The sequence below is a fragment of the Odocoileus virginianus genome, chromosome 3 (genome assembly GCF_023699985.2).
Source record: "Odocoileus virginianus isolate 20LAN1187 ecotype Illinois chromosome 3, Ovbor_1.2, whole genome shotgun sequence".
In the NCBI taxonomy this organism is placed as follows: domain Eukaryota; kingdom Metazoa; phylum Chordata; class Mammalia; order Artiodactyla; family Cervidae; genus Odocoileus; species Odocoileus virginianus.
Genome location: NC_069676.1, coordinates 82,419,786 through 82,445,315, shown reverse-complemented (window position 1 = coordinate 82,445,315; position 25,530 = coordinate 82,419,786). Strand labels below are relative to the sequence as shown.

Genomic DNA, 25,530 nt, shown 5'->3' with positions numbered 1-25,530 from the left:
GATTGACTGGTTTGATCTCTTTGCAGTCCAAGGAACTCTCAAAAGTCTTCTCCAGCACTACAGTTCAAAAGCATCAATTCTTTAGTGCTCAGCCTTCTTTGTGGTCCAATTCTCCCATCCATACATGACTACTGGAAAAACTATAGCTAGAGGAACTTTGAAGACATAAACCTGATTTGTAAATTGCACTCCTACTCTTTGTATACTACCTACTCTTGAGTTACAGGAAAAGAAAATCTCTATAAAAGTCCCAGTAAAATGAACATTCTCTTGGTTTTAACTGAAATGATTGTGCCTTTTGTTTCACCAAACACTTAAAATTCATGCTCTTTTTTCAAAAGTATTTGTTTAATCATTCATTGTCGGTTAAGCAGTATCTGTATGTCACATACTGATCTTGGCAACAGAGACATAACTTTATAAAACAGAGACAAGAAAGTCTTTGTGGATCTCAGGTTTTATTGAGAGTCTGATGATAATCAGTTGAGATATAATGTTTGTTAGTCGTGGTAAATACAATAAGGAAAGGTAGAACAGAGTTAAAGAAGTGATTGAGGTGGTGATTTTAGATAGGGCATTCAGGGAAGGCCACAATGAGAAGATGACATTGGTACACTGAGTTATATATACCTGCTATTTTTGAAAATCTGTTTATGATTGCACCCCAAAGAAGTGTTGTAGTATCAGGTACAAAGTTCATAGAGTCTTTAACTATAGTATGAATCTTTCAGTAAAAAGTCATATTTATGATTACCTTTCCATATAGTGAACAGAAAAACGATAGAAATGTTTTTTTATAATCTTATATTAGTAGGTGATATTACATTTTACTTAATAGATTACGTTTTTTATGCCACATATTTTTAGTCTTTTAAGTTATTACAGATCTTGAGAGAATACAGCTTATTTACTCTTTTTTTTTTTCAATCGTCTCTGACTCCATGGGTACTAATTTTTTTTTCCATTTATTTTTATTAGTTGGAGACTAATTACTTTACAATATTGTAGTGGTTTTTGTCATACATTGACATGAATCAGCCATGGATTTACATATATTCCCCATCCCAATCCCCCCTCCCACCTCCCAGCTTATTTACTCTTAAGTATTCCGACCTTACAGAGTATCTTTTTTTTTTTTTTAATTTGTTTTTATTTTTATTGGGCTCTAGGGGATGGGATGGGGAATACCTCTGTAAGTTATGTCCCACTAGGAAGATGTCCATTCTAACTTTACAGAGTATCTTCAACAGACTTAGTAATTCTGTTGTTAAAGTAGATTAAATATATTTTGTGTTTTGACCATAAACAAAAGACTTAGGCAAACCTGAAATAATGTCAGCTTTTGATACTTCAGTATTGAAGTTCAGAATCTTGATAGCTGATTATAGTGTTTTATTTATTTTTTAAAAGGTGTGTTACAAACCAACTGCTCAAACATTCATATCTTTAAAAATGACTTTGGGAAGAGTACAATAAGTATATGGCCTTGAAAGTCTACTTGCACCAGAACTAAATGACCTCTATAGCTTGTTTCAAGGTCTGTGACTCTCGATATGTGGATTTGTGGATGTTATTGATGTACTTTTAGTTGCATGTACACTGTGGGACCAAGGAGGAAATGCTCAGTCTGTATGGAGTTAAAGGGTTAACAAAGGATTGACTAGTCTGGGTCTTTAAGTGTAAGTAGGAGTATATTGGGGGGATAAGAAGCTGAATTTTAAGTACTTTTCCTCGATAGCAGTAGTAGCTACGTTTATTTAGAGTTAATATTTATCTGCTTTCCTTAACACTTATGAACTAATCACTCTTGGGCTTTTTTTCCCCCTAACCTCCTACTATTTTTTTTAATCTCCATATTTTACCTACTTTTTTTTTTTAACCTCTGCTTTACGGATACAGAAATGGAGGCACAGTGAGATTAGAGGAACTCACCCAAAATCGTATATCCAATGGTGGTGAAATTTGACTTCTAAATCAGGCTATTTGACCATTGTACTGTTGTGCCAATCTTACTGTTTATCTTTGATAAAATTTAACTTAATGAAAGGATTTATTTTCAAAAACATTCTCCTATAGAAGTAATACTATAATTAGTGATTATATTTCTAGAAAATCCTTCTAACCTATTTACTACCCAGTATCACATCTCATGGTATTAGAGAAATTAATTATTACTGTCATAAAAGCTGTAATGATTGGCATTTCTAACTCAGATGCTAAATACATCTGATTCTGCTGTAGTAAGTCACAATAAGGATTCCTTCATATTTCTTTTACCTTAACTGGCACTCCTTCACATCAGAGCATGAATTTCCCTTAGGCCTGGGGATGAACTTCCAGTAACACTGGTAAAGTGAGGAGCAATGAGAGGACTGGGGATAAGGACCTTTGGTGAATGGGAATTTCTTCAGTGTAAGCCTGCAGTGCATTCAGTTTCTTCCACGTGTGTCTCGTGTGTAGTTGAGTGTACACTGAGGGACCAAGGAGGAGCCCACTTTTCCTGAGGGCTCTCAGGACTGGCTTGCTCCTTTTCTTTTCACTTGGATTACCTACTGCTTGCACCTAGAACTTTGTTTCCCCCCTGGGGTTGCAGAGAAGAACGATCTTGTAGAGCATCTTGCTTTCCTTCCCAGATGTTCAGCATACTCTTCAGTTCAGTTCAGTTGCTCAGTCGTGTCCAACTCGTTGTGACCCCATGAATCGCAGCACGCCAGGCCTCCCTGTCCACCACCAACTCCCAGAGTCTACTCAAACTCATGTCCATCGAGTCGGTGATGCCATCCAGCCATCTCATCCTCTGTCGTCCCCTTCTCCTCCTTCCCCCAATCCCTCCCAGCATCAGGATCTTTTCCAGTGAGTCAACTCTTCGCATGAGGTGGCCAAAGTATTGGAGTTTCAGCTTCAGCATCAGTCCTTCCAATGAATATTCAGGACTGGTCCCCTTTAGGATGGACTGGTTGGATCTCCTTGCAGTCCAAGGGACTCTCAAGAGACTTCTCCAACACCACAGTTCAAAAGCATCAATTTTTTGGCGCTCAGCTTTCTTCATAGTCCAACTCTCACATCCATACATGACCACTGGAAAAACCATAGCCTTGACCAGATGGACCTTTGTTGGCAAATAATGTTTCTGCTTTTTAATATGCTGTCTAGATTGGTCATAACTTTCCTTCCAAGGAGTAAGTGCCTTTTAATTTCATGGCTGCAATCACCATCTGTAGTGAGCACACTCTAGTAAACATTTTTATTGCTAGTAGAATTTGCAGAAGTCACCTCCCCATGTAACTTTGGACTAACCATAAACTAGTTAGCTAGCTAGCTAGCTATTACAAAGATTCTTTAGGGGAAAAAATGGAAGTCCTTGATGATAGTGATCAATCTTTGCAATAAGTTCTTGGGAGTAGGGAGGTTTGGATTGTGAAGGGATGACATGGAAATACTTAGGGGCCTTGGGAGACTTTACTCCAACAATAGAATTTACTTATGAAGAAGAAAGTTCAATAAGCTCCATAGTATAAATATATGATTATACACTGCCATCAATGTCACAGATAAGGCACTTCAAAGGCTATGGCTGTTTTTTCCTTTTTAAATAACCTTAATACTTTTAATCTTTTTGATAAGTAATAGAACCCTTTGAAATAGCAATCTTGACTTGCTTATTTTTATATATAGTTTTTAATGTCTGCCCTTTACACAGTAGTTCGCTGATTTTTGTTATCTTTCACCTGTTGATTGCCACTGTTTGCCTTCATGCAGTGATCCGCTTAGAAAAAGCAGTGCTGTAGTTTCCTGCTTTCTTTTCCTGAAAGGAAAAGTCATAGTGGAGGATTCTGCTCGACCAAAACTTCATTAACTTGAGTGTTTATTAAGTATTTTTCTCATTTCTGAAGATTTTGGCTATTTTTATGGTGAGTATAAATGACTGACTAGAAAATAGTTCCAGTTCTTTATGGTTTATGGGCATATATATTTAAGTTTAAGTGTTCTGTGATTACAATCATTTGTTTCTGGCCACAGGCTTGTTTAAAAGAGAAGCCATGCCTTTTTTTCCTCAAAAGCTTAGCTTTTATTAATAGCTAATTCATTAGTAGAATTTTACTTCCATTTAAGTTTGTGCCTTCTGCCTTCCTGCTCTGTTCCCTATTTTCTTAATTAACATTAGGACAGTGAAGCCTCACTGTATCATTTATCCCTAGACAGTTTTGTTGTTTGGATAGGTCAGTTGTTTCATGTTGAATAGACTAATCTTTTCCTAATCCAATTTTTAAGACAGAAAGGAAGTTGAAAGGAATCTAAAATAACTGCAATTAGAATTAAATGTCAAAGAAATAAATTTACCAGTCAGGAGGGACAGAAAAGAAAGCTTTGGTTAAAATTTGTTGTAGTATATGTAGTAAGTTTAACTGTGATATTAGTTCTTTAAAACTTTTTTTAATTTGATTTAAACTAACACTGATTTTTGATTTTGATAGTTTCTAGGTCATTCCCATCAGAAGTTGTTAAGATCATCATAGTTCCTAAAAATTTTTTCAGGTCATAAAGAAAATGAAACATTGAATAAAAGAGAATTGAACACATAGCTGAGATAAATTAAAAAAAGAGAGAGAGACTAGAACTTTTGGCATTCAGAAGTCTCCTAAGAGAAATACTGCAAACTACTTGTTGAGATAAGAATGTTGGGCAGTGGGCTAGGTGTACTTCTTTACATTAACTTAGACGGAACTCTGATTTCCTTTCAGTTCTCCTGCAAATAGTAACTCATTTAATTCTTCATGAGGAAAGAATAGTTATTCTTTCCCATTGGGAATGACTGCCTATCACAGGATTTGATGGTGACTTAATGGTAAATATGTAAATGCTAACAAGCTACTGTTTATTTAATTAAAGTAATTGCAGTCATCGTCAGTAAGCTCTTTCAAGGTTTCGGAGATCATTTGCCAACTCTTGTCTTTTTGTAGACAAGGAATGAGTCCCAGAGAAGGCTTGTCTGGTTGCTGTGCCATCCCCGGTTAGTGACGGAACTATCTGGATTGTGATGTTTAATTACTCAACATATTAGAATATTCACAATGAAAGCATTTTCTAACAGTTAGCATTAAGGATGCACATTAAGTTTTCTTGACTTTTTTTTTGCTTAAAATTTAGAGATAAGCTGAAATTTTTATTTTAAATTTAATAAAGCTTTATTAGTGTATTTACAAAAGTTTGAAAGGAAGTATTTGCAACACATATTGCATTAAACTGAGAGGATTATCTTTTGCTACGACTCTTACTACAAGGTATGCAGAAAACATGATCTTTCAATCTTAAATAATTTTCTTCTTTATTGAAACTAAAGTTCAGTATTTGGCACATTATAGGAACATGAATGTAGTGAACTGTGGGCAAATTATGCTTTATCCTTTTATTTCATCTAAAAAGTAAATATTCTACTTTCTCTCCTAGGACTGGAGTTTGGGGCTGAAGAAATGAAAATGAGATGAATGTAGTTCTAGAAGGGGAGAGACCCTTAAATTACAGCTGAGCATGATAAAGGCTGTTTTGGAATTACGTGTATTGTATTTTTGTAGCAAGGACGGTTTTATGGAGGAAATGAATATTGAGGAATGAGAAAGAATTGGTTTCAATAAGCAAGGTGATTTGTAAATGTCAAATGTAAATTTACTAGTATTGACTAATAGGTCTCTTGAATATAGATCTGTAGGGATATTGTTTATATTGTCAGAAAGTATTCTTATGGTTATGGAAGAATAGCAGAATTTAGGGATGTCTTCCATTGAACCTTTTGTTTGTTACTTATTAGTATTATAATAAAACATTTATGCCTCCTTTGGCTAGAGATAAAGTTTCTAACTTCTTTAAAAATGCTTCATTTTTCATCACCATTTTAATGACTGTATGGTATTGCTTTATATGAAATATTGCATAATTTATTCAACCTACTGTAACTGGAAAATGATCTTTTAAGATAAACAGCTATTAATTTCAACTCTAATACATTAAGATGTTTTATAAATTATGTTTAATTAGAGTGTCCTCTGTTCTTGTGAAAAAGTGTTTTTATCCTTGCCTCTATTTGTTGTTGGTCTTCCACTTGCCGTATCAGTTTGTATCTTGGGAAAATATCTGAAGTTTTTTTCTAAGTTTAATCAAATTCTGAAAAATGGTTTTATATCATCACCTTTAGCAGAAAGTCTGGAGCTACTGTTTTTGAATATAGTTATGTGAAATTCATGCATTCTACTCAGTTGTGGTTCTCACTAAGATATTTAGGGTGATATTTACCTAGACATTTTATTGGTTTGTGGGTTTTGACATTAGTTTTGAAGTACATTAGACTTATTCTGAATTGGGAGACAAAAATTTCTGCTGCTACTTTTTTACTGTAAAGAAATTTAAAAAATATTTTGTGGCGCAAAACATTGATATTTTGCAAACTGAACTTATTCTGTAAACGTTTAAATTTGAAAACCTGTGTTGTTTGAGTTCAAATCACAGTTGTTGATAATTGTGTTTTTTAACTCCCTTTCTGTCATTTTACCTTTACCTATATATTATGTATATATAATTCTGTTTGTAGTAACAGTTCGAACTATATGAAATTGCTGTTTTGTAGGTCAAAACAGTTAAGTATCTGATTTCATATGATTCAATCAGTAAATCTGTATTAAATATCAATAGGTGACTTTATTCGGATTCTTTAGCCACTTTTTAAAGTCTCTGAAACTTCCCACAGTCACATTGCCAAGATCCTAACCTTGGTGTGGTCATTTTTCAAGATCTCTCAAACTTTGTCCACTTTGGTGATTTTCTTTGGCTCTTTTGACCAGCTACTTAATTATCCTGCAGATTTAACCTTGAACTCCAGACCTTTTATTTCTCTGATGTTGTACCTAAAGCTTTGTCTTTAAGACGATGTTGCTTGGCAATTATTCATTCAATTCTTCTGTTACATTTCTGTCAAAATTCTCATGACTTTCAAATTTCTCACAAAATTCCCTCCCCTCTTTTGTTTTATAGATCAGCTCTCCATCCCTCGTGGTTTTTAGGGAATGATATGAGGACTTTGAAATGATAAATAATGAGTTTTCCAAAATGACTATATCCATTGGAAAGCAGGGCATCAAAAATCTTGACCTGGTTTCCACTCCCCCACTCCCCCGCACCCCCCCCCCCAAGTTATGTAAACTCTGAAGAGTTTAAATATAATACATCTCTTTATCTTTTTGTATGCTTCTATTAGGTAGAACAAGGTCTCATGAAGTTTTACTTTCAGCTTAGGCCTTTGGTCTCATCTATTTCTGATTCTTAAGCAATACTCACAGTTAACTCTTGATTAGACTATTTAGCAGCCCCCTTATATTGGTTCCTTCCCTCTTGCCTTATGCATGTGTATTTCCCCCATGACAAATACATATATATATTTTTTATATGTGAGCCATTCTAGTAACTGTCAGATTCTCCTCTTATTGCTTAATTTCTCCAAAGAATAATTATGCTCATTATTTGCATTTTATCTTTACATCATCACTTAAGTGTAATTTTTACCTACTTGCAGAGATAACTATTAATCTCATGCCTATTTCCTTTTTTTTCACCCTCTAAAAATGTTAATTTTGCTCTTGTTTTTGAAGTTGTTTTAGTTTAGGCTTTAATGATGTTTGTTGTACTATTTCAGTGGATTTTTAATTTAGCTCTTTGCCTCCAGTTACTTTTACTCACCTCTTCTTTACTTTTCCATGGTAGTGGCAGAGTTATTCTTACAAAATATATTTGATTTAGTTGCTTCCAGGCTTAGGATCCTGGACTTCTAAGTACCTACAGAAGAATCCATTGTGTGCAGCCCATACCAAAATCTAGCCATGTGTAACTCAGCTCATGCCATTTACATTCTTGGTACAAAGTTGTTCTTGTTTAGTCACTCAGTCATGTCCAGCTCTCTGAGACCCTATGGACTGCAGCACGCCAGGCTTCCCCTGTCCATCATCTCTCGGAGCTTGCTTAAACTCATGTCCAATGAGTTGGTGATGCTGTCCAAACATCTCATCCTTTGTCATCCCCTTCTCCTCCTGCTTTCAGTCTTTCTCAGCATCAGGGTCTTTTCCAGTGAGTTGGCTCTTCACATCAGGTGGCCAGAATATTGGAACTTCAGCTTCAGCGTCAGTCCTTCCAATGAATATTCAGGATTGATTTCCTATAAGATTGACTGGTTTGGTCTCCTTGCAGTCCAAGGGACTCACAAAAGTCTTCTCCAACACCACAGTTTAAAAGCATCAGTTCTTCAGTGCTCAGCCTTCTTTATGATCCAACTCTCACACCCATACATGACTACTGGAAAAATCATAGCTTTGACTAGATGGACCTTTGTCAGCAAGTGATGTCTCTACTTTTTAATACACTGTCTAGGTTTGTCATTGCTTTTCTTCCAAGAGCAAGCGTCTTTTAATTTCATGGCTGTGGTCACCATCTGCAGTGATTTTGGAACCCCCCAAAATAAAGTCTGTCACTGTTTCCATTGTTTCCCTACCTGTTTACCATTGTGTGATGGGACCGGATGCCATGATCTTCATTTTTTGAATGTTGAGTTTTAAGCTAACTTTTTCACTTTCCTCTCTCACTTTCATCAAGAGGCTCTTTAGTTCCTCTTCTCTTTCTGCCATAAGGGTGGTATCACCTACATATCTGAGGTTATTGATAATTCTTCCGGCAATCTTGATTCCACTTTGTGCTTCATCCAGCCTGGCATTTTGCATCGTGTAGTCTGCATATAAGTTAAATAAGCAGGGTGACAATATACAACCTTGACGTACTCCTTTCCCAATTTGGGACCTGTCTGTTGTTCCATATCCATTTTTAACTGTTGTTTCTCGACCTGCATACAGGTTTCTCAGGAGGCAGGTAAGATAGTCTTGTATTCCATCTTTGGAAGAATCTCCCACAGTTTGTTGTGATCCACACAATCGTAGGCTTTAACGTAGTCAATGAAGCAGAAGTAAGTGTTCTTCTGGGATTTTCTTGCTTTTTCTATGATCCAGCAGATGTTGGCAATTTGATCTCTGGTTTCTCTGCCTTTTCTAAATCCAGCTGGAACATCTGGAAGTTTTTGGTTCTCGTACTGTTCAAGTCTAGCTTAGAGGATTTTGAGTATTACTTTGCTTGCATGTGAAATGAGTGCAATTGTGTGGTAGTTTGAACATTCTTTGGCATTGCCCTTCTTTGAGATTGGGATGAAAAGTGACCTTTTCCAGTCCTGTGGCTACTGCTAATTTTTCCAAATTTGCTGACATATTGAGTGCAACACTTTAACAGCATCATGTTTTAGGATTTGAAATAACTCAGCTGGAATTCCATCACCTCCACTAGCCTTGGTACAAATAGATGTATCTGAACTTGTATTTCTTTCCTTTCTGACAATGGGATACTGCTCTAACCTTGTAACATTAGTTTAGATGTCACCTCTGTGAACAAGTCTTTCCTACCTCTCCCATGTAGATTTAGTCACCCCCTTTGTTGGAATGCACCCGTAATACTGGGCACTGACCTCTACCATATCACTTATCACATATTATTTGCAGGTGGCAGTGAAGGGTGGTTAACATTTTAAGAGCTTGATAAGATCAACATGTGATGGAAGAAGTTGTCCTCTTACCTTGAACTTAAATATGGATTGTTTGCAAGACTTAAGCTAGACTAGATTGTGGCCAAATCAGTCATATTCACATGTCAAAAGATAGACAAAATTTTAGATAGGGTTTTGTCTAAAGAAGTAGGATTGGGAAGTAGTTTTATCATTTGAAAGTCTAGAAAAATATGTTTTAAGAATCAGAATTGGACATAACTTATCCAGCACTGTTTAGGGTTGAGAGAATTTTATGCTGTAGCTGACTGTTACGTGTATTTCTTCAGACTTTATCACTGCCTGAATGAGATATCTCCCAGTGCTGCCTTTTGCTCTAAATCACTTCTTACCAAGCAGCCTGCTTATTATTTGACTTCCAGTGTATCATTAAGACAGTAATGGAATGACGCAGTTAGTGAACTTGAACATCTGATCCACTTGGTAACTTATGTTCCACTGTATGTTAATTGTTAGAACTCTTAAAACCTGATTGCCAGTCTGTCTGTTGTAGATCGATTGTGCCAGAAAAACATGTTTTGTGTGTGTTCTGAATGGCTGAGGGCACAGCCTAAGTGGGAGGCCTGTGGGAAGCTTGTCAGTCCACTTCCTTGAGTTTTCCTTGAGTCTGCAACTTTCCTGTCAGTGACTCCAGGATTTTACCAGCCACCAAAACTAAAATATTTTCTTAAATAACCTTTGAGACATTCCTGTTTTATTCTGTAGTTGTTTTCTTTCTTTATGTTCAGTCATACTCAAAGTTGATTGTTTCCTACTGACATACTTTTTAGTTTTGTTCTTTGCTTCCTGGTTTCAGCTGTTTCTACCTTATTAAGTCTTAGGTTTTGTCTTTGATTGCTCAATATATTGTTATGTCTAATTTTCCTTCTATGTTACTTGAAATATTTTATTCTCTTACCCTTGATTGTTTAAAAGCCTTCCACTGTGATATTTGCAAATACCTCAGATCAATGCATCCTCTTGATTTTAAAGATTTTTAGCAATCTAAAATTCTGTCTTCATCTGATTTCTCACAGTTCTTTGTAACATATTGATGTCTGCTTTGGTTGAACTAAGTTCTTAGGTGTCCCATGGTTACTTTGTTCCCATTTATCATTTAACCTGGAATTACCTTCCTTGGTTTCATTTTAATCATCTACTCTGAAACTTTTCTGTTCAATTTTTTGAATTTATATAACCCTGAACCCTTGTTTATAGTACTATGCAATTTTGTGCTCCAAAATTGTCTTAATGTATTTGTTGTTACCTAATATGATAATCTTGGGTTTTAAGTTCTGTCAAGACAGTTTGTTTTATAGTAGTGTCATTCATTCATTCAACCATACTATGTGCCTTAGAATTATTCTAAATGTCATTGCTCTGAGTATTTGAGATACAGTAGTCAGAGAGACACAGAAGTCCTCTGGCAAGTTTCTCATACTAGCCAGCAAGATATTGGATGTATATTAGGCAGACAGCCTGTATTTGTTAATTAAAGTGTTGTTTGCTTTTCCTGTTTATAGATACAAATAATTTCTATAGTGATGTAGTTTGAATTTATAGATTTTTAGCATTGTTTGATCGAGACTCTAACTCATTTGTCACATGATGAATAGTGATTCTAGATAGTTCTTAGCACAAAAATAAGAGAGTCTGCGCCCCTCCTTCCTGCAGTGCTGCTGCTGCCCTTAGCACACGTCCTCCTTTGACACCTGAGCAGCTGTCCTCGTGCCGATGGGCTAGCCCTCACTAGTGTTTACAGGGTATCCAGAGTGACTTTTCTTAAGTTCTGATCTGGTTCTATTACCTTTCATGGATTTCTTTATTGTTTTCAGGTTGAATTCTTAAGTCTGTAGGTTTTTGCCCTTCAGTATCTGGTTTTGGCCTCCTGGCCTCCTGTGTAAAGCAGATATCACTGGTGGTTCGCCAAGCTGAGCCCATGGAGTCTTGACCGAGCCTTTGCCTTCGAAGATACCATCTCACAGCTCTTGTACCTTAATACGTGTGCTCGCTGTCTCACGCTGCATTCTGGTAGAATGCTCTGCCTATCCTCTCATCACTTTGTATTAAAAGTTTGAGCAAACTCCGGTAGATAGTGAAGGATAGGGAAGCTTGGCGTGCTGCAGTCCATGGGATTGCAGAGTCAGATAAGACTGAGCCACTGACCAAGAACAGTTGGCTCTACTATTGGCCTGACTTCTCAGTGATGACAGGGACTGTGCGGTTTCTCCCTATTATGTGCAAGTGGTTCAATACATGTAGTTTGCTGCTCAGTAAATGTTCATTGAGTGCACTGAAACAGCTTAGAGGAAAAACCATTAGGTTGGATTAGGAATCTGGGTTCTGGATAAGTTTGTGACTGGGTAGTTCTATGGTCTTTGCTGTTTGGAACCTGATAACCTCATTTGTAAATTGTTGGGAGATCGTTTGCTTAAATGCTCAATGTGTGATTCTAAGTTTTATGTAAATCTAGATTGAAGTAACGAAGTTCACACCTTCTTTTGTAGTATAAGTTATTTGAACCTCTCTAAGAAATCTGTCTCAACATGTCTAGCTATTACTAAAATATGTACAGAGTTAAAAAACTAAAAATGGGAAGGTCATTGAATATCTTCTTTTTTTTTCCCTTCTCATTTACTGGAGGGTGAGTGATCATTAAAACCATTTGGGGTGGTTTGAGTTCAAGTATGTTGCTGATATGCCTTCTGATCGTAAACTGTATACTTTGCTTTCAGTCTGTTTGTCAACAGGAGAGTTAGTTTAGTGAAATGAAACAAAATGTCAACTCCACTGAGGTTGACATAATATTGTTCCAAGTTTGAATTTTAAAATTACAACATGTTTTTCTTTAAGTTTGGGGAGTTTTATTATAAGTATTGTCAAGCAAGATAAAATACTGCTATTTGATATATTTTATTTCTTGGAGAATTGCTTAATTTTCCTTGGTAAGAATATTTTTAACCTACCCAGAAATGATTACTAACAAAAACTGAAATGATCATTCTTCTATAAACTAAAGGCAAATAACTTTTTCTTGCTCTTCATGGCCTCAGGTTAATAGATGTGGAAAGGTTGAAACCTAAGTTGCTCCAATGTTTCACCCTTCTTGGGAGCTTACGAGCTATTTCATAAATGACTTTTCCCAGTTCCAGTTATCAAGAGAATTGGAGCCTAGGGGCAACCAATCTGGACAGAAGCCATCTCTTTGGTCAAGTTATTGTTTTGAGGCCCTAATGAAACCATTAAGGCCACTTGGCCAATGACCCATAAGGTTGTGTGCTTGAAACTTCAGCCATGATGGACTTTATTGTATCGGTGCGTTATCTACTCAGTTTAATAGTTTTTTTCTGTGAAGTTTATGTTTGTTTATGATTAAATTTACTTAAGCATTAGCTTTTAATTAAAAATAATGAAAGATATTCAGGGAATTTGGTTTTTAAACTAAACATTTCAAAAATTCTGTTTTGTACAAACTTAGATATACATGGACACTTAAGTTGGTCAGTGAAGGCAGATTATCAAAATTTGTTTTTAAATTTCACATAATTGTGTCTCTTAATTAATGAGTTGAATATATCTTAATATGTTAATCCCTGGCATGTGCACTGTGATTGTCAGTTGTATGGTGATGTCTCAAAAGTAGATCTAAGTTTAGTACTAACAACATATTAAGTTGATATTATATAATTCTGTAAAATGGTAGTCATTTTGAAAATATATTCCAAGGACTCTTTTCCAAATAAATATGAAAAGGATTAAGTTTGGGGACATATTTTCTACATAATTTAAAAACTATTTCTCAAAAAAATTAGGTGGATTCTTCTGTTGGGGAAAAAACAACATTTTCTTTCAGTCCACAAATACAGTTAGTTACCTAACAGCTGATTCATTCTCGGAAAGGTTTATTGACTTCTGTTAGAAAGTTGAAAGAAAACTTATATATTTAACAGTAAACAGATGAGGTTTTGAGAAAGTACTTTCAACTTTATTTTAAAAATATGGAAATGGCATAGTAAGATAAGTGAATAGAGTGAAGTTACATTTTTGAATGTTTTTTGAGGTTGATCTCTTTAGTTTCTCATTTGCTTCAATATACTATCATTCTCTGAATTCTTCAACAATATCTTTAGAATACATTTTTCTTCTTACAACCAGAGATACCATTGTAATTTAAATCGTTTTCTTTTTTGGTATGGATCATTTCCCATTGCCAAAGCCTAGTTGCTTTTATGCTAGTCAATCCGGTTTGCTGATTTTTATTTGTTTTTGCCTTCACATGGTTTACATTCTTTAGTCCTACGTTTATCAGCAGTGTCTCATTATGCTTAGTGATTTGGAATAAGAGGAGAGAGTTTGGTAAGATGCCTTTTATCCCCAGTTCATCACAGTCCATCGTTCAGTTCAGTTCAGTCACTCAGTCGTGTCCGACTCTTTGCGACCCCATGAATCTCAGCACACCAGGCCTCCCTGTCCATTACCACCTCCCAGAGTCTACTCAAATTCATGTCCATCAAGTCGGTGATGCCATCTAGCGATCTCATTCTCTGTTGTCCCCTTCTCCTGCCCCCAATCCCTCCCAGCATCAGGGTCTTTTCCAATGAGTCAGTCCATTGTGTGTGTATATATATATATACACACACACACACACATATATCTTCTAGATCAATCTTTCTGAAATGCCATTTAATACCTGTAACATTTATTAGATATGACTAAGATACATTTTCTGCTATTACGGAGCTTACACTCTAATAAATTGTTATATATGTTTGTGAGATGACCTTGAAGATTCCATGATACTATCAGATTTCTTTGAAGACTAGATGGAGGTTCACTTTGTCCATGAAACTTTTCCTGATTCCCTGACTAAAAAAATTATCTTTTGCTTTTACGTCTGTAATCTCAAATAGACTAACCTTCTGACATACTTGCTAATATATTTCTTGGCCTTGTTCTGCCTGTAAGTGTTCTTTGTAATGGCATTCACTGTATGGAGATTGCAGAACTTCTATCACAAACTATATAGAAAATAAGATAGTAAAAGCATGTGATAGGAAATGTGAAAGAAAAAAGACAAAAATGTCTTCAGAAATTTTTGACATTAGGAGAATATAAAAGTGGTGAACCTTAACCCAATTGGTAGAATTTAAGGCATTAAAATATCCACAGTGAAACCAGAATTGAGACAGGTTTCAAAGGCATTTTAAAACAGTCCTGTTTAAGAGCCATTTTGCTCCCTTTTTTAAAGAACCTCGGTACATATATGTTCTTTTTAAATTAGGCATTTGTTTTTTTACTAATTGACTTGTAAGAATGCCATATAATACCTAACAAATAAATAATATCTTTGGGCTTCCCTAGTTGCTCAGCGGTCAAGAATCCACCTGCCAGTGCAGGAAACGCGGGTTTGACCCTGGGTTAGGGAAATCCCCTGGGGAGGAAATGGCAACCCGCTCTGATATTCCTGCTTGGGAAATCCCATGGACAGAGGAGCCTGGTGGGCTGCAGTCCAGGGAGTTGCAAAAGAGTCTAAACAACAACAAATTATCCCTTTATGATATGAGTTACAAATGTCTTTTCCAATTATTTTGACATTACTTACACTCTTTCTCTGTGAGTAAATTTGATTTGATTTTTCTTAAAATCTCATGTTTTTAGAGCACTTTTAGGTTTGCAGCAAAATGGATCAGAGTGTGGAGAGTTGGATACCCCCGTCTGGCCACGTGCACAACCTCCCACACTTTGAGCATCCCACATCATGATAGTACATTTGTTACAGTGATGTACAGTTGATTGAACAGTTTGTTAAAATCAGTGAAATATGATTTTTTCAAAAAAATTTTTTAGTGTTCTTTTATCACTTAGGAGACTGATGTTATTTTTTATGGCATGATTCCATTTATTTTGTTTTCTAAATTTATTTCTTATAGAAGTAACGGTTATTTTTTGAAAAGCCTTCTCTTCCTGAAATTTAAAAAAAAAAAAAAACTTGTCCCTTAATAGGAATGATAATTATGACAATAAAAAGTATTGGCTGCGTTCTCTGAAACAGGCACAGTTATTAACCACAGCTTGATTAGTAGGTCAGCTGAATTATTAGCTTCATTTTATAGAAGAGAAAATAAAGAATAAGGGGAAATTATTGTTATTTTTTTTATAAAGGTGAAAGGTATTAAAATACTAGTAGGAAGGTTTTAAGTAGAGGAGATCTGATGCGAAGAGCCTCCTCATTGGAAAGGACCCTGATGCCGGGGAAGATTGAAGACAAAAGGAGAAGGGGGGCAGAGGATGTGATGGTTAGATAGCATCCCTGACTCTGTGGACGTGAGTGAGCAAGCTCCGGGAGATAGTGAAGGACAGAGGAGCCTTGTGTGCTGCAGTCTGTGGGGTCACAAAGAGCTGGACACGACTTAGCAACTGAGCAGCACCAGGAGGGAAGCTGCTCAGTGGGTGAGGGGCCTGAAAATCCGTGAGAGGATGGGCTCTGAAGCACTGAGGTTGCTTTACGCTGGAGGTACTCTGTTATATTTCTAGAGGGTGTGGAGGAAGACGGGTGCAGATACCAGTGATTGTGAGCTTGTTGGTGTCAAATGAGAGTTCTCATGTGATGCGATTGTTTTATTCTCCGAACTGGAAGCTGTCCTCTACTGAGTTGAGAGAATTTTGGAGGGAGTGGATAAATTAGGAGTTTGGGATTAGCAGATGCAAATTGCTATATGTAAAATAGCTAAAAACAAGGTCCTATGGTATAGCAGAGGGAACTATATTCAATATCTTGCAATAACCTGTAATGGGAAAGAATATGTGTGTAAAGTACATGTATATGTATGTGTGTGAAACTGAATCACTTTGCTGTGTTTGTAAATCAACTATACTTCAATAATTTTTTTTTTTTAAAGAAGGAAGAAGTTTGAGGGAGGTTGGAGGTGTGGGGAGATGGGAGAAGGTTTGAATTAGGTATTGCAGAGAACAAGAGAGGAATTGATGAGAACAAACTGGGCATTTTGGGACCTTGTTAAAAGCCCATCCATTGAAAGTTCGTGATGATAGGGTGAAGTAAAATTTTTTTTCTTGTGACTTTCCGCCATCCACATTTAGTATAGTTAATGCTCTTGAGTCATTCACTGCCACCCTAGAATTAAAAAATAGGCATACTGCTTTTAGAGCTAGCCAGGCTGGTGTTGTAAATGCGTTGAATAGAGTAAATTTAGAGAAGGATGGGGGAAAAAATCACTATTTTCCACTTCATTTTGGTACACTCAGGTAATGGAGAAGATTTCTTGGAAATAGATTTTGAATGTGTATGCTCTGTAATTTAACTTTGGTTAATATGGATGTGACCCTTGGATAACTTGTAGAGGATTATGAGGTGAGACCCTGTATGGCAGAATAATAGGTGTTTTGATAGTAAACCCATTTTTCTTATAAAGTATAATTTTCAAAACATATAGAAAGCTTTTCAGTGGTTTCCTCAAATCTAAATGCATTCATTGTTGAACTCATGTGTTTGTTTCTTTACACAGGGTGTGATCGGTATTCAGCTGGTCGTTACCATGGTGATGGCCAGTGCCATGCAGAAGATTCTGCCTCACTATTCTCTTGCTCGATGGCTGCTGTGTAATGGCAGGTAAGGCAAGGGTAGGCTGATTCTGACTGGCACTCTCCTCTCCGTTTAGTTTACCAGCCTGATCAACCTAGACGTTAAGTGCTAATTCCAGTTTTCTAAAAACATGAAAAAGGAAAATTACAAGAAAAATCCGTCTTCCTTATTTAAACTCTTACTTGAGATCGTAGTAGTTTAGCTGTTGAGTACAAAGATAATAGGATGATCATTGTCAAGAATTTAGTCTCTTCCTTCTCGATTGCTTTTTGAACATGGCCACTGGAACTATCACATGACTTTTCTAGTTACCTTTAAAAAAAAGTTGGTCAACAAGAGGAAGAGACTGTAAATTCAAGTGCTTAAATTTTCACCATTGTTGGAAAAAATGACCCAAAGCACCTGCCCTATTATTGGTGGCTTAGTTGAGAGTAGTATAAGAGTTAGGAGTTCTTTGTGTTACTGTTAATAAATAATTTTAAATTTTAATTTAGCAAAGAGGCAGTGAAGTTATTTCGTAGGCTTTTAGTTTTGTTTAGTGCACTATAAGCTTACTACTACTGTTCCCCTAAGTTACCTTGCTGAAAGTTAAAGAATAAAATAAAGAGTACAGAAGTTAAACACAGTTAAATAGAGATATCATGAGGCAGAAGCAGTAAAACTCTGCACACAGAAATACATGCCACAATCTTGGTAATTATGAAAGGTAGATTATAGGTTTGGTACCATGACTGTAGTTTTACTCTAGTTATTTGTCTCTAATAAATAAATAGATTCTGTTATTGATGGGTATATCAGTTTTCTATTGTTTAGACCTTTTAAGTTAGAACTCTGGAGAAGGGAAAGGCTACCCACTCCAGTATTCTGGCCTGGAGAATTCCACGGACTGTATAGTTCATGGGGTCGCAAAGAGTTGGACCCGACTGAGCGACTTTCCCTTCACTTTTAAGTTAGAAAGCAATGGATAGCTATTACCCGCCTAATGATTTCATATACTGCAAGACCAATAATAGGCCATTCTATCCACAAAGCTTAATTTATTTTTAAGTTTTAAGTATATTCTTTCATGCTTTATGCTTTTTCTGTATCAGTGTTTAAATATAGGAAAATACTATTTAGATTGTCCAAAAAGGCTTTTTGAACACTGATATGCACACACATGCGTGTGTATGGAAAGTGTGAGAGAACAGTGGTTTAAAAATATCTATTTTTATTAGCAAAGTAAACAATGATGAAAGTTTTAGTAAAGTTAAAACTTCATCAAAGATATTTATAAGTAAAAAAAGTAAATCATCAGTGACTAGTTTTTAATTCTGTAGGTTTATGCCCTGTGTAGTCTTGCTTACTTGTTTTGCTTAGCAAAAACCCTTTTTTGTAGATCATGAAAGGGTGAATATCTGCTGGGCAAATATTATTAATTCTAAATAAATAGAATCTGAATGAATAAATTAGATAAAATACATATTAAGGTAGCTTATTTTCTATTGAGAATTGCACATTTCTGGTTTTGTTTCCAGTGAGTCTCCAGGGAGCCTTCCTATCCCTTTTGGCTTTAAAGATCTTGGCAGTCTTATCCCTTTCTAGTCATTAGGCAGTTTCTATTTTCTAATAGGTAATCTGCAGCCCATTTGTTTCTATAAAACGAAAACTTCCAGAGATTGAAAACTGATTCTCTTTGTTAATTTTGAAACAATATATTTAAAATTGCTGCTCTTCTGACAATTTATCTGTCATGTAAGTATACATGTTGCTAATTTGAAGAGGAGCTCAACCTTCAAAAATAAACATGAAGTTGATAAATTTTGTGATTTTGATTTGTTTTTGTAAATAGATTAACTTTTAGTGTTAATTAATGCTGTCTCTAATTCCAAATCAGTTTCCAAGGAATACCAATCAGGATTTTCTAGTGATTCTTTTTTGCTATAGTTTCATTTCCTCTTTCTTTGTTTTGCTCTTTATTCTTAAGATCATCTATTGATATTTTTCTTTAATATTAAATCTGAAATTTTGTCATGAAACTATATTCTGACTGTTGTTGCCTAATTCTGTTAAATAAGAATATTGATTTTATCATTTTGGAATAATTACTGTTTTAACAAACCTTTTGTGACATGAAATGACACTTTTAATATTAAGAAAATCTAAATTCTCTTCTAAATTGCTCATGTAAAAATATTGATCAGAAATGACAGTTTGCATTTTAAACCATGTGTTGTTGCTGAGTTGAAGGAAGAGAAAGGGGAGAAAATCTGAGGGCATTCTTTGTCGATTGTAAAGTGCTTGAAGAAATTCAAAGGGAGAAGCTTATGAGAGAACTTTCAAAATTATAAATAGCGTAGGGGATGGTTTGGGAGTGGCTCTAGTGAAGAGATTTAAGTGAATAGATGGTATAGATATCACGATAGTTTAATCACAAGTATGACAGAAGAAACTTTAGTTTTGGTATCTATTGACTTAATATTTTATCATATATTTAGATTGTAAGTATTCATGTTTTTCTTAAAAGTTATGGCTTCTCTTTAGCATGTTAATTAGTTTCTGTCCATCTCTCTCATCAACTTCTGTCTCTTTTAGAATGGAAGGTGTGAAGTGGCACCTGTTTCTATTATGTTGACTTAACAAGTAAGCCTGCTAATTTCCTGAAGTCTGTACCTTGAAGAAATTTGCAGTTTTTGCTTATATATTAGCCTGTTGATTTTTTATATTAAAAAATTGACTAGTTTTCTGGCTCTTGGTTAAATAACACTTTTATTTTGTAATTAATATTGTGGATATCTAGGCTTTTTTTTTTAAAGTGCATAATCTTTAGCCTGGTTTATTTCCATTAATATTACCTTTACAATGTTAAAAAACTTTGTATTGGTAAAATTTTTATTTCTGTTACTCCATTTTCATCTCTACACTCAGAACTTGGAAGAAGACATGTATTGGGGTATTTTATGACCTCTGAAATCTTAGTGTCTGAACTTAATAAAAGTTTGTCAGTCACAGACAGGACAGGAATCAAGGTCAAATTAGGGTACGTGAGAGGGGTAGGGCAACTCTCCGTGTAGCTCCTTCACAAAATGATGATTCAAGTGTTACTTAGGGATTCTGGGCTGTTTCTTCTGTCTTGTGGCTCCCCTGTTCCTTCTGCTACTTTGGAGTCCTTTTTATTAGATGCTGTGCCAGTTGAAAAGACCCTGATGCTGGGAAAGATTGAAGGCGAGAGGAGAAGGGGACGACAGAGGATGAGATGGTTGCGTGGCATCACCGACTCAATGGACATGAGTTTGAGTAAACTCTGGGAGTTGGTGATGGACAGGGAGGCCTGGCGTGCTGCAGTCCATGGGGTTGCAAAGAGTCAGACACGACTGAATGACTGAACTGAACTGAACTGTGCCAGTTGGCAAGAGAGAATGGGCTGTGGTCTTTTCAGGAGATTCTAGGGCCAGGCTTAGAAGTAGATCATGTCATTTCTGCCCACATTGTATAGTCTGGAGCCCTGTGACTGGTTCAGACCAAAAGTGCATGGCAGGCTGCGAAATATACTTTTCCTTGTGCTTGGGAAATAAGAGCAGGATTGGTGAGTGCCTAGTCCTTCTTGATTGTAGGTAATATTGTCTCCATTTTTAGATGAGAAATTGTAGCTTTACTCATGTTCACATATTGAAAAGTGAAACAGATCCAGCCTCTTACCCTGGAAGTCTGACTCATAGTCTAGTAATTATTTGGTGTATGGTTATTCATCAAACTCCAGACCCTTGTCCTGGAATGTACTTACACCAAATTTTGAATTTGGTGGAGGTAAACTTTTCTACAACCTCTGTGACTTCTGCTGGCGGTTTACAGAGTAATTTATTTCAGGTTTTCTTTCTTCTACCTTTTTTTCTAGTGTGCTTAGCCTTCTAGAGGATATCCTCAGGTTACAGGAAATATATGGTTTGTCTTTACTTACTCTTCTGGCTTCTCTAGGACTATAGTCAACTTTTATTCTAAATTTAAAGACACATCAGCATTTTTCTCATTACCAAAAGCATGCTAAGTGTGAAGTTGAGTTTAAGAAATATCATCTGTTAAAATTATACCTCTCCTCACCATTTGAGATTAAATGTGTTCCACATTACTAAGTCATAATTATTTTGTATTCCATCCTTCTACTTTTTTATAATAGAAAAATGTTTTTCTCCTAGAAAATGTTATTCTGTTTTTACATGCCTTTTTATTAGACTGTTGAGGCATTACTGCTTTAATAAGAATTTATGAAACAAAATCTTTCTTACTGTTACCTGTGAGCAAATTACTGACCTTGAAGAACTCAGATGTGGAGTCTGGTGCTCAGGTCGCTCTTCCCATCCCTTCCTCTTCAAAGGAAAGAAGGATTGTGGGGAGTTGGTTTCTCTGTACCTTTACTCTGAACATTTGTTCTAACCATTGCTCAGGTCACCTACAGATGTTAGTTCTTTATCGTGTCCAGCATACCACTGCTTTGTAGACAGTATTCTCTACTTTCTGTTGTAATTAAAGTTCCTTTTTGTTTTGAAGTTTGCTTGGCCCCTCTTTTCATGGAGAGGTAAGTGGTAGGTTACATTCTTTGTACATTTGAATAGTGGGTTTTGCATGAGAAGCAAGATTTGGCTTTTTGTCCTTTATAGCTTCCTTGCTGAACCTGCTTTCTGTTCTGATTGTTCAGCTCAAACCTGATGCATTTTTCTCTACCCCTTCATCCCCTAGGCTCTCACTTTGGTCTGATACTTCCCTTCATATGTCCCTGACCCAAAATATATTATGGTTGGATTTATTCTGATTTTGTCTCATCCTTTATTGGGTAAAGAGGATGTGACAACACCCTGTTCAATTGCTGTTAATTCTTTTTGCCTGTTCTCTTTTGCATGTTGCCTGATCCAAGAATTTCCAAATTCCCTTTGGTGAGAGAAACCTACTATTCAAATGCACAGTAGGTGGGACCTATGACCTAAGGGAAAGGTTCAAACCTTCAGCTACTACCCTTACGGAATGCCTGAGTCCTTGCTCTCCTGCCTCAGCTGTCTTAATCCGTTCCAGAATGTCGTGATGTTCTAGTAAAGTTTCCAATAAGTAACAGGAGAATGTATTTATATGTAATAAACAATATTTTAGTTACTTGTACTGAAAGATTTTCTAGGTTTTAGGTGGTGTTTGTTTTAAGTTTTTTTTTCATGTCTAAATTATTATTTTGAGATTTAGAATAGAGACCAAAACTGTTATGACCTATCTTGTCAAAGAGTTTTGTATGATTATTTATGTATTAAAGCTGTTTTTAGCTTTCTCTCAGTACCCAGCTTTTCCATATTTGTTCATGTTTAGATTTTCATTTTAAATTTCTGAAATTTTTACTTCTAAAAAAATTTTTAGGTAGTTCACTTTAAATAGCATTACTGTTTAATTTTTTTTTCTAATGAATCTAGGTCAGTACAGTCTGTATTTTCTAGTATTTTTTTTTAGTGGTCTTGAAACTGCCTTAGTAAAAAGTTTGTAGCCTGATATTATTTTATGTAAGAGGTTTATGTAAGAAAATTACTGAAAAATTATTTCAGTGATTTAGTGGAATTTAACACAGTTGGCTTTGTTATCTGAGACAGTGTTGACTGTTTGAACTAAGGTGAAAGTAGCCAAAGTAAATGTCAGAAGATACAGGTTAACTTAAATGCAGGAGGTTCAGTTTTATTGTAAATTCTATTAATACTTACTCTGTTTTTTTTTTAAATTAGCACAATACATGCTTGTGATATAGAAAAAGACAATAAATTAATAAGAAGGAAAAAATAAGAGAGAACAAACTATTCCTTTCAGCTAAAGACAGTCTCTATGTAAATTTTGTTGTATTCCCTTCTAATCTTTTCATATTTCTCCCTCATGGATATGATTATTTTATGCATAATTTTACATCATGCTTCTTTTGTTTAACATGAAGCATTTGTCTTTAATTGTATTTTTGTAACCATTATTCTTAACATCAAATGTAAGACGAATAAACTTTTGTATCTCTTTTCTAAGCCCATATTTGAAAGGCCTAGTGCATCAGGCCAATTATTGCAAAATTCAGGCTCAGATTGAAGAAAGTAGGGAAAACCACTAGGTCATTCAGGTATGACCTAAATCAAATCCCTTATGATTATATTTTTATTTTCTAGTGTTCCTCTTACAAATTGTTGATGTGGAGATGATCTGTGATGTATACATAATATTTACATCTTGAATAATGTTGATAATGCCATTTATCATGTTTTAAAAATAGTCCACAAAAATGTTGCTGCCTATGACATTTAACCTCTCATACAGAGAGTGACCATATAAAGCTTTTTTTGGTTAGATGCCACATCCAAAGACTCATGGCAGTATGTTACATGACAGGTTAAAGCAAAATCAAACAAACAAGCAAAAAAACCTGTGAATTTAATTTGAAACTAAATATGGTGTTATATATTTGCTAGGAATTTGATATTTGGAGAGAAGGAAGTACAGTCAGCCCTTTGTATCTGCATATCCATGAATTCAACCAAGGATGGAAAATAATTGAAAAAAAAAAATTCCATGAAGTTCCAGAAAACAAACTTGAATTTTCCATTCTTCAGCTATTTACATAGCGCTTACATTATACTTTGGCTTGCCTGGTGGCTCAGATGGTAAAGAATCTGATTACAATGCACAAGACACGCGTTTGATCCCTGGGTTAGATCCCTGGGTCAGGAAGATCCCCTGGAGAAGGAAATGGCCACCCATTCCAATATTCTCACCTGGAGAATCCCATGTCATAGGGGCCTGGTGGGCTGCAGTCCATGGGATGGCAAAAAGTTGAACACGACTGAGTGACTAACACTGTGATTATACAGTGGAGGTGAGAATAGACTCAAGGGATTAGATCTGGTAGACAGTGCCTGCAGAACTCTGGATGGAGGTTCATAACATTGTACAGGAGGTGGTATCCAAAACCATCCCAAGGAAAAAGAAATGCAAGAAGGCAAAGTGGTTGTCTGAGGAGGGCTTACAAATAGCTGAGAAAAGAAACGAAAGGCAAAGGAAAAAAGGAAATATGCACTCATCTCAATGTGAGTTTTAGAGAATAGCAAGAAGAGATCAGAAAGTCTTCTTAAGTGAATAATGCAAATGAATAGAGGTAAACAATAGAATGGGGAAGACTCTAGAGATCTCTAAGAAAATTGGAGGTACCAAGGGAAAACATTTCATGCAAAGATAGGCACAGTAAAGGACAAAAACTGGCAAGGACCTGACAGAAGCAGAGGAGATTAAGAGGTGGCAAAAATACACAGAAGAACTGTACAAAAAAGATCTTCATGACCCAGATAACCACGATGGTCCTAGAGCCAGACATCCTGGAGTGTGAAGTCAGTTGGGCCTTAGGAAGTATTACTACGAACGAAGCTAGTAGAGGTGATGGAATTCCAGCTGAGCTATTCCAAATCTTAAAAAATAATGTTGTAAAACACTGCACTCAGTATGCCAGCAAATTTGGAAAACTCAGCAGTGGCCACAGAACTGGAAAAGGTTCGTTTTCATTCCAATCCTAAAGAAAGGTCATGCCAAAGAATGTTCAAATTACCATACAGTTGCAATCATTTCACGTACTAGCAAGATTATGCTCAAAATCCTTCAAGCTAGGCTTCAGCAGTACATGAACTGAGAACTTCCGATGTACAATCTGGATTTAGAAAAGGCAAAGGAATCAGAGCTCAAAACACCAATATATGCTGTATCGTAGAAAAATCAAGGGAATTCCAAAAAACCATATGCTTCTCCTCCTTTGACTGTGTGGATGACCACAAAGTGTGGAATATTCTTAATGAGGTGGGGATGCCAGGCCACCTTACCTGCCTCCTGAGAAATCTATATGTAGGACAGGAAGTAACAAAAAACTGTACATGAAACAACAGACTGGTTCAAAATTGGGAAAGGAGTACATCAAGGCTGTATATTGTCACCCTGCCTATTTAAGTTATATGCAGAATTCAGTCGCTCAGGCGTGTCCAACTCTTTGTGACTCCATGGACTGCAGCATGCCAAGCCACGCTGTCCCCCCCAACTCCTAAAGTTTACTCAGACGCATGTCTGTTGAGTCGGTGATGCATGAAATGCTGGGGTGTATGACTCACAAGCTGGAATCAAGATTCCTGAGAGAAATATCAACAACCTCAGATATGCAGATGATACCTCTCTAACGGCAGAAAGTGAAGAGGAACTAAAGAGACTTGATGAAAGTGAGAGTGAAAAAGCTGGCTTAAAAGTCAACATTCAAAAAACTAAGATCATGGCATCTGGTCTCATCACTTCATGG

General features: G+C 35.9%; 1 protein-coding gene across 5 annotated transcripts in view; it reads left to right on the top strand.

Annotated features, from left to right (window-relative positions):
* Positions 1 to 25,530, top strand: part of TMEM161B (transmembrane protein 161B) — a 71,836-nt gene that overhangs the window by 6,581 nt on the left and 39,725 nt on the right. For 2 of the 5 annotated variants that reach the window (XM_070465783.1, XM_070465782.1), the window contains exon 2: positions 17,143 to 17,246. The exons of 2 other annotated variants lie outside the window; for them this stretch is intronic. In XM_070465783.1, the coding sequence (XP_070321884.1) occupies positions 17,143 to 17,246 (104 nt within the window). Of the gene's footprint in view, positions 1 to 5,118; positions 5,283 to 17,142; positions 17,247 to 25,530 lie in introns of those variants that run through there. One more of the 5 variants, XM_070465784.1, reaches the window with a different exon arrangement.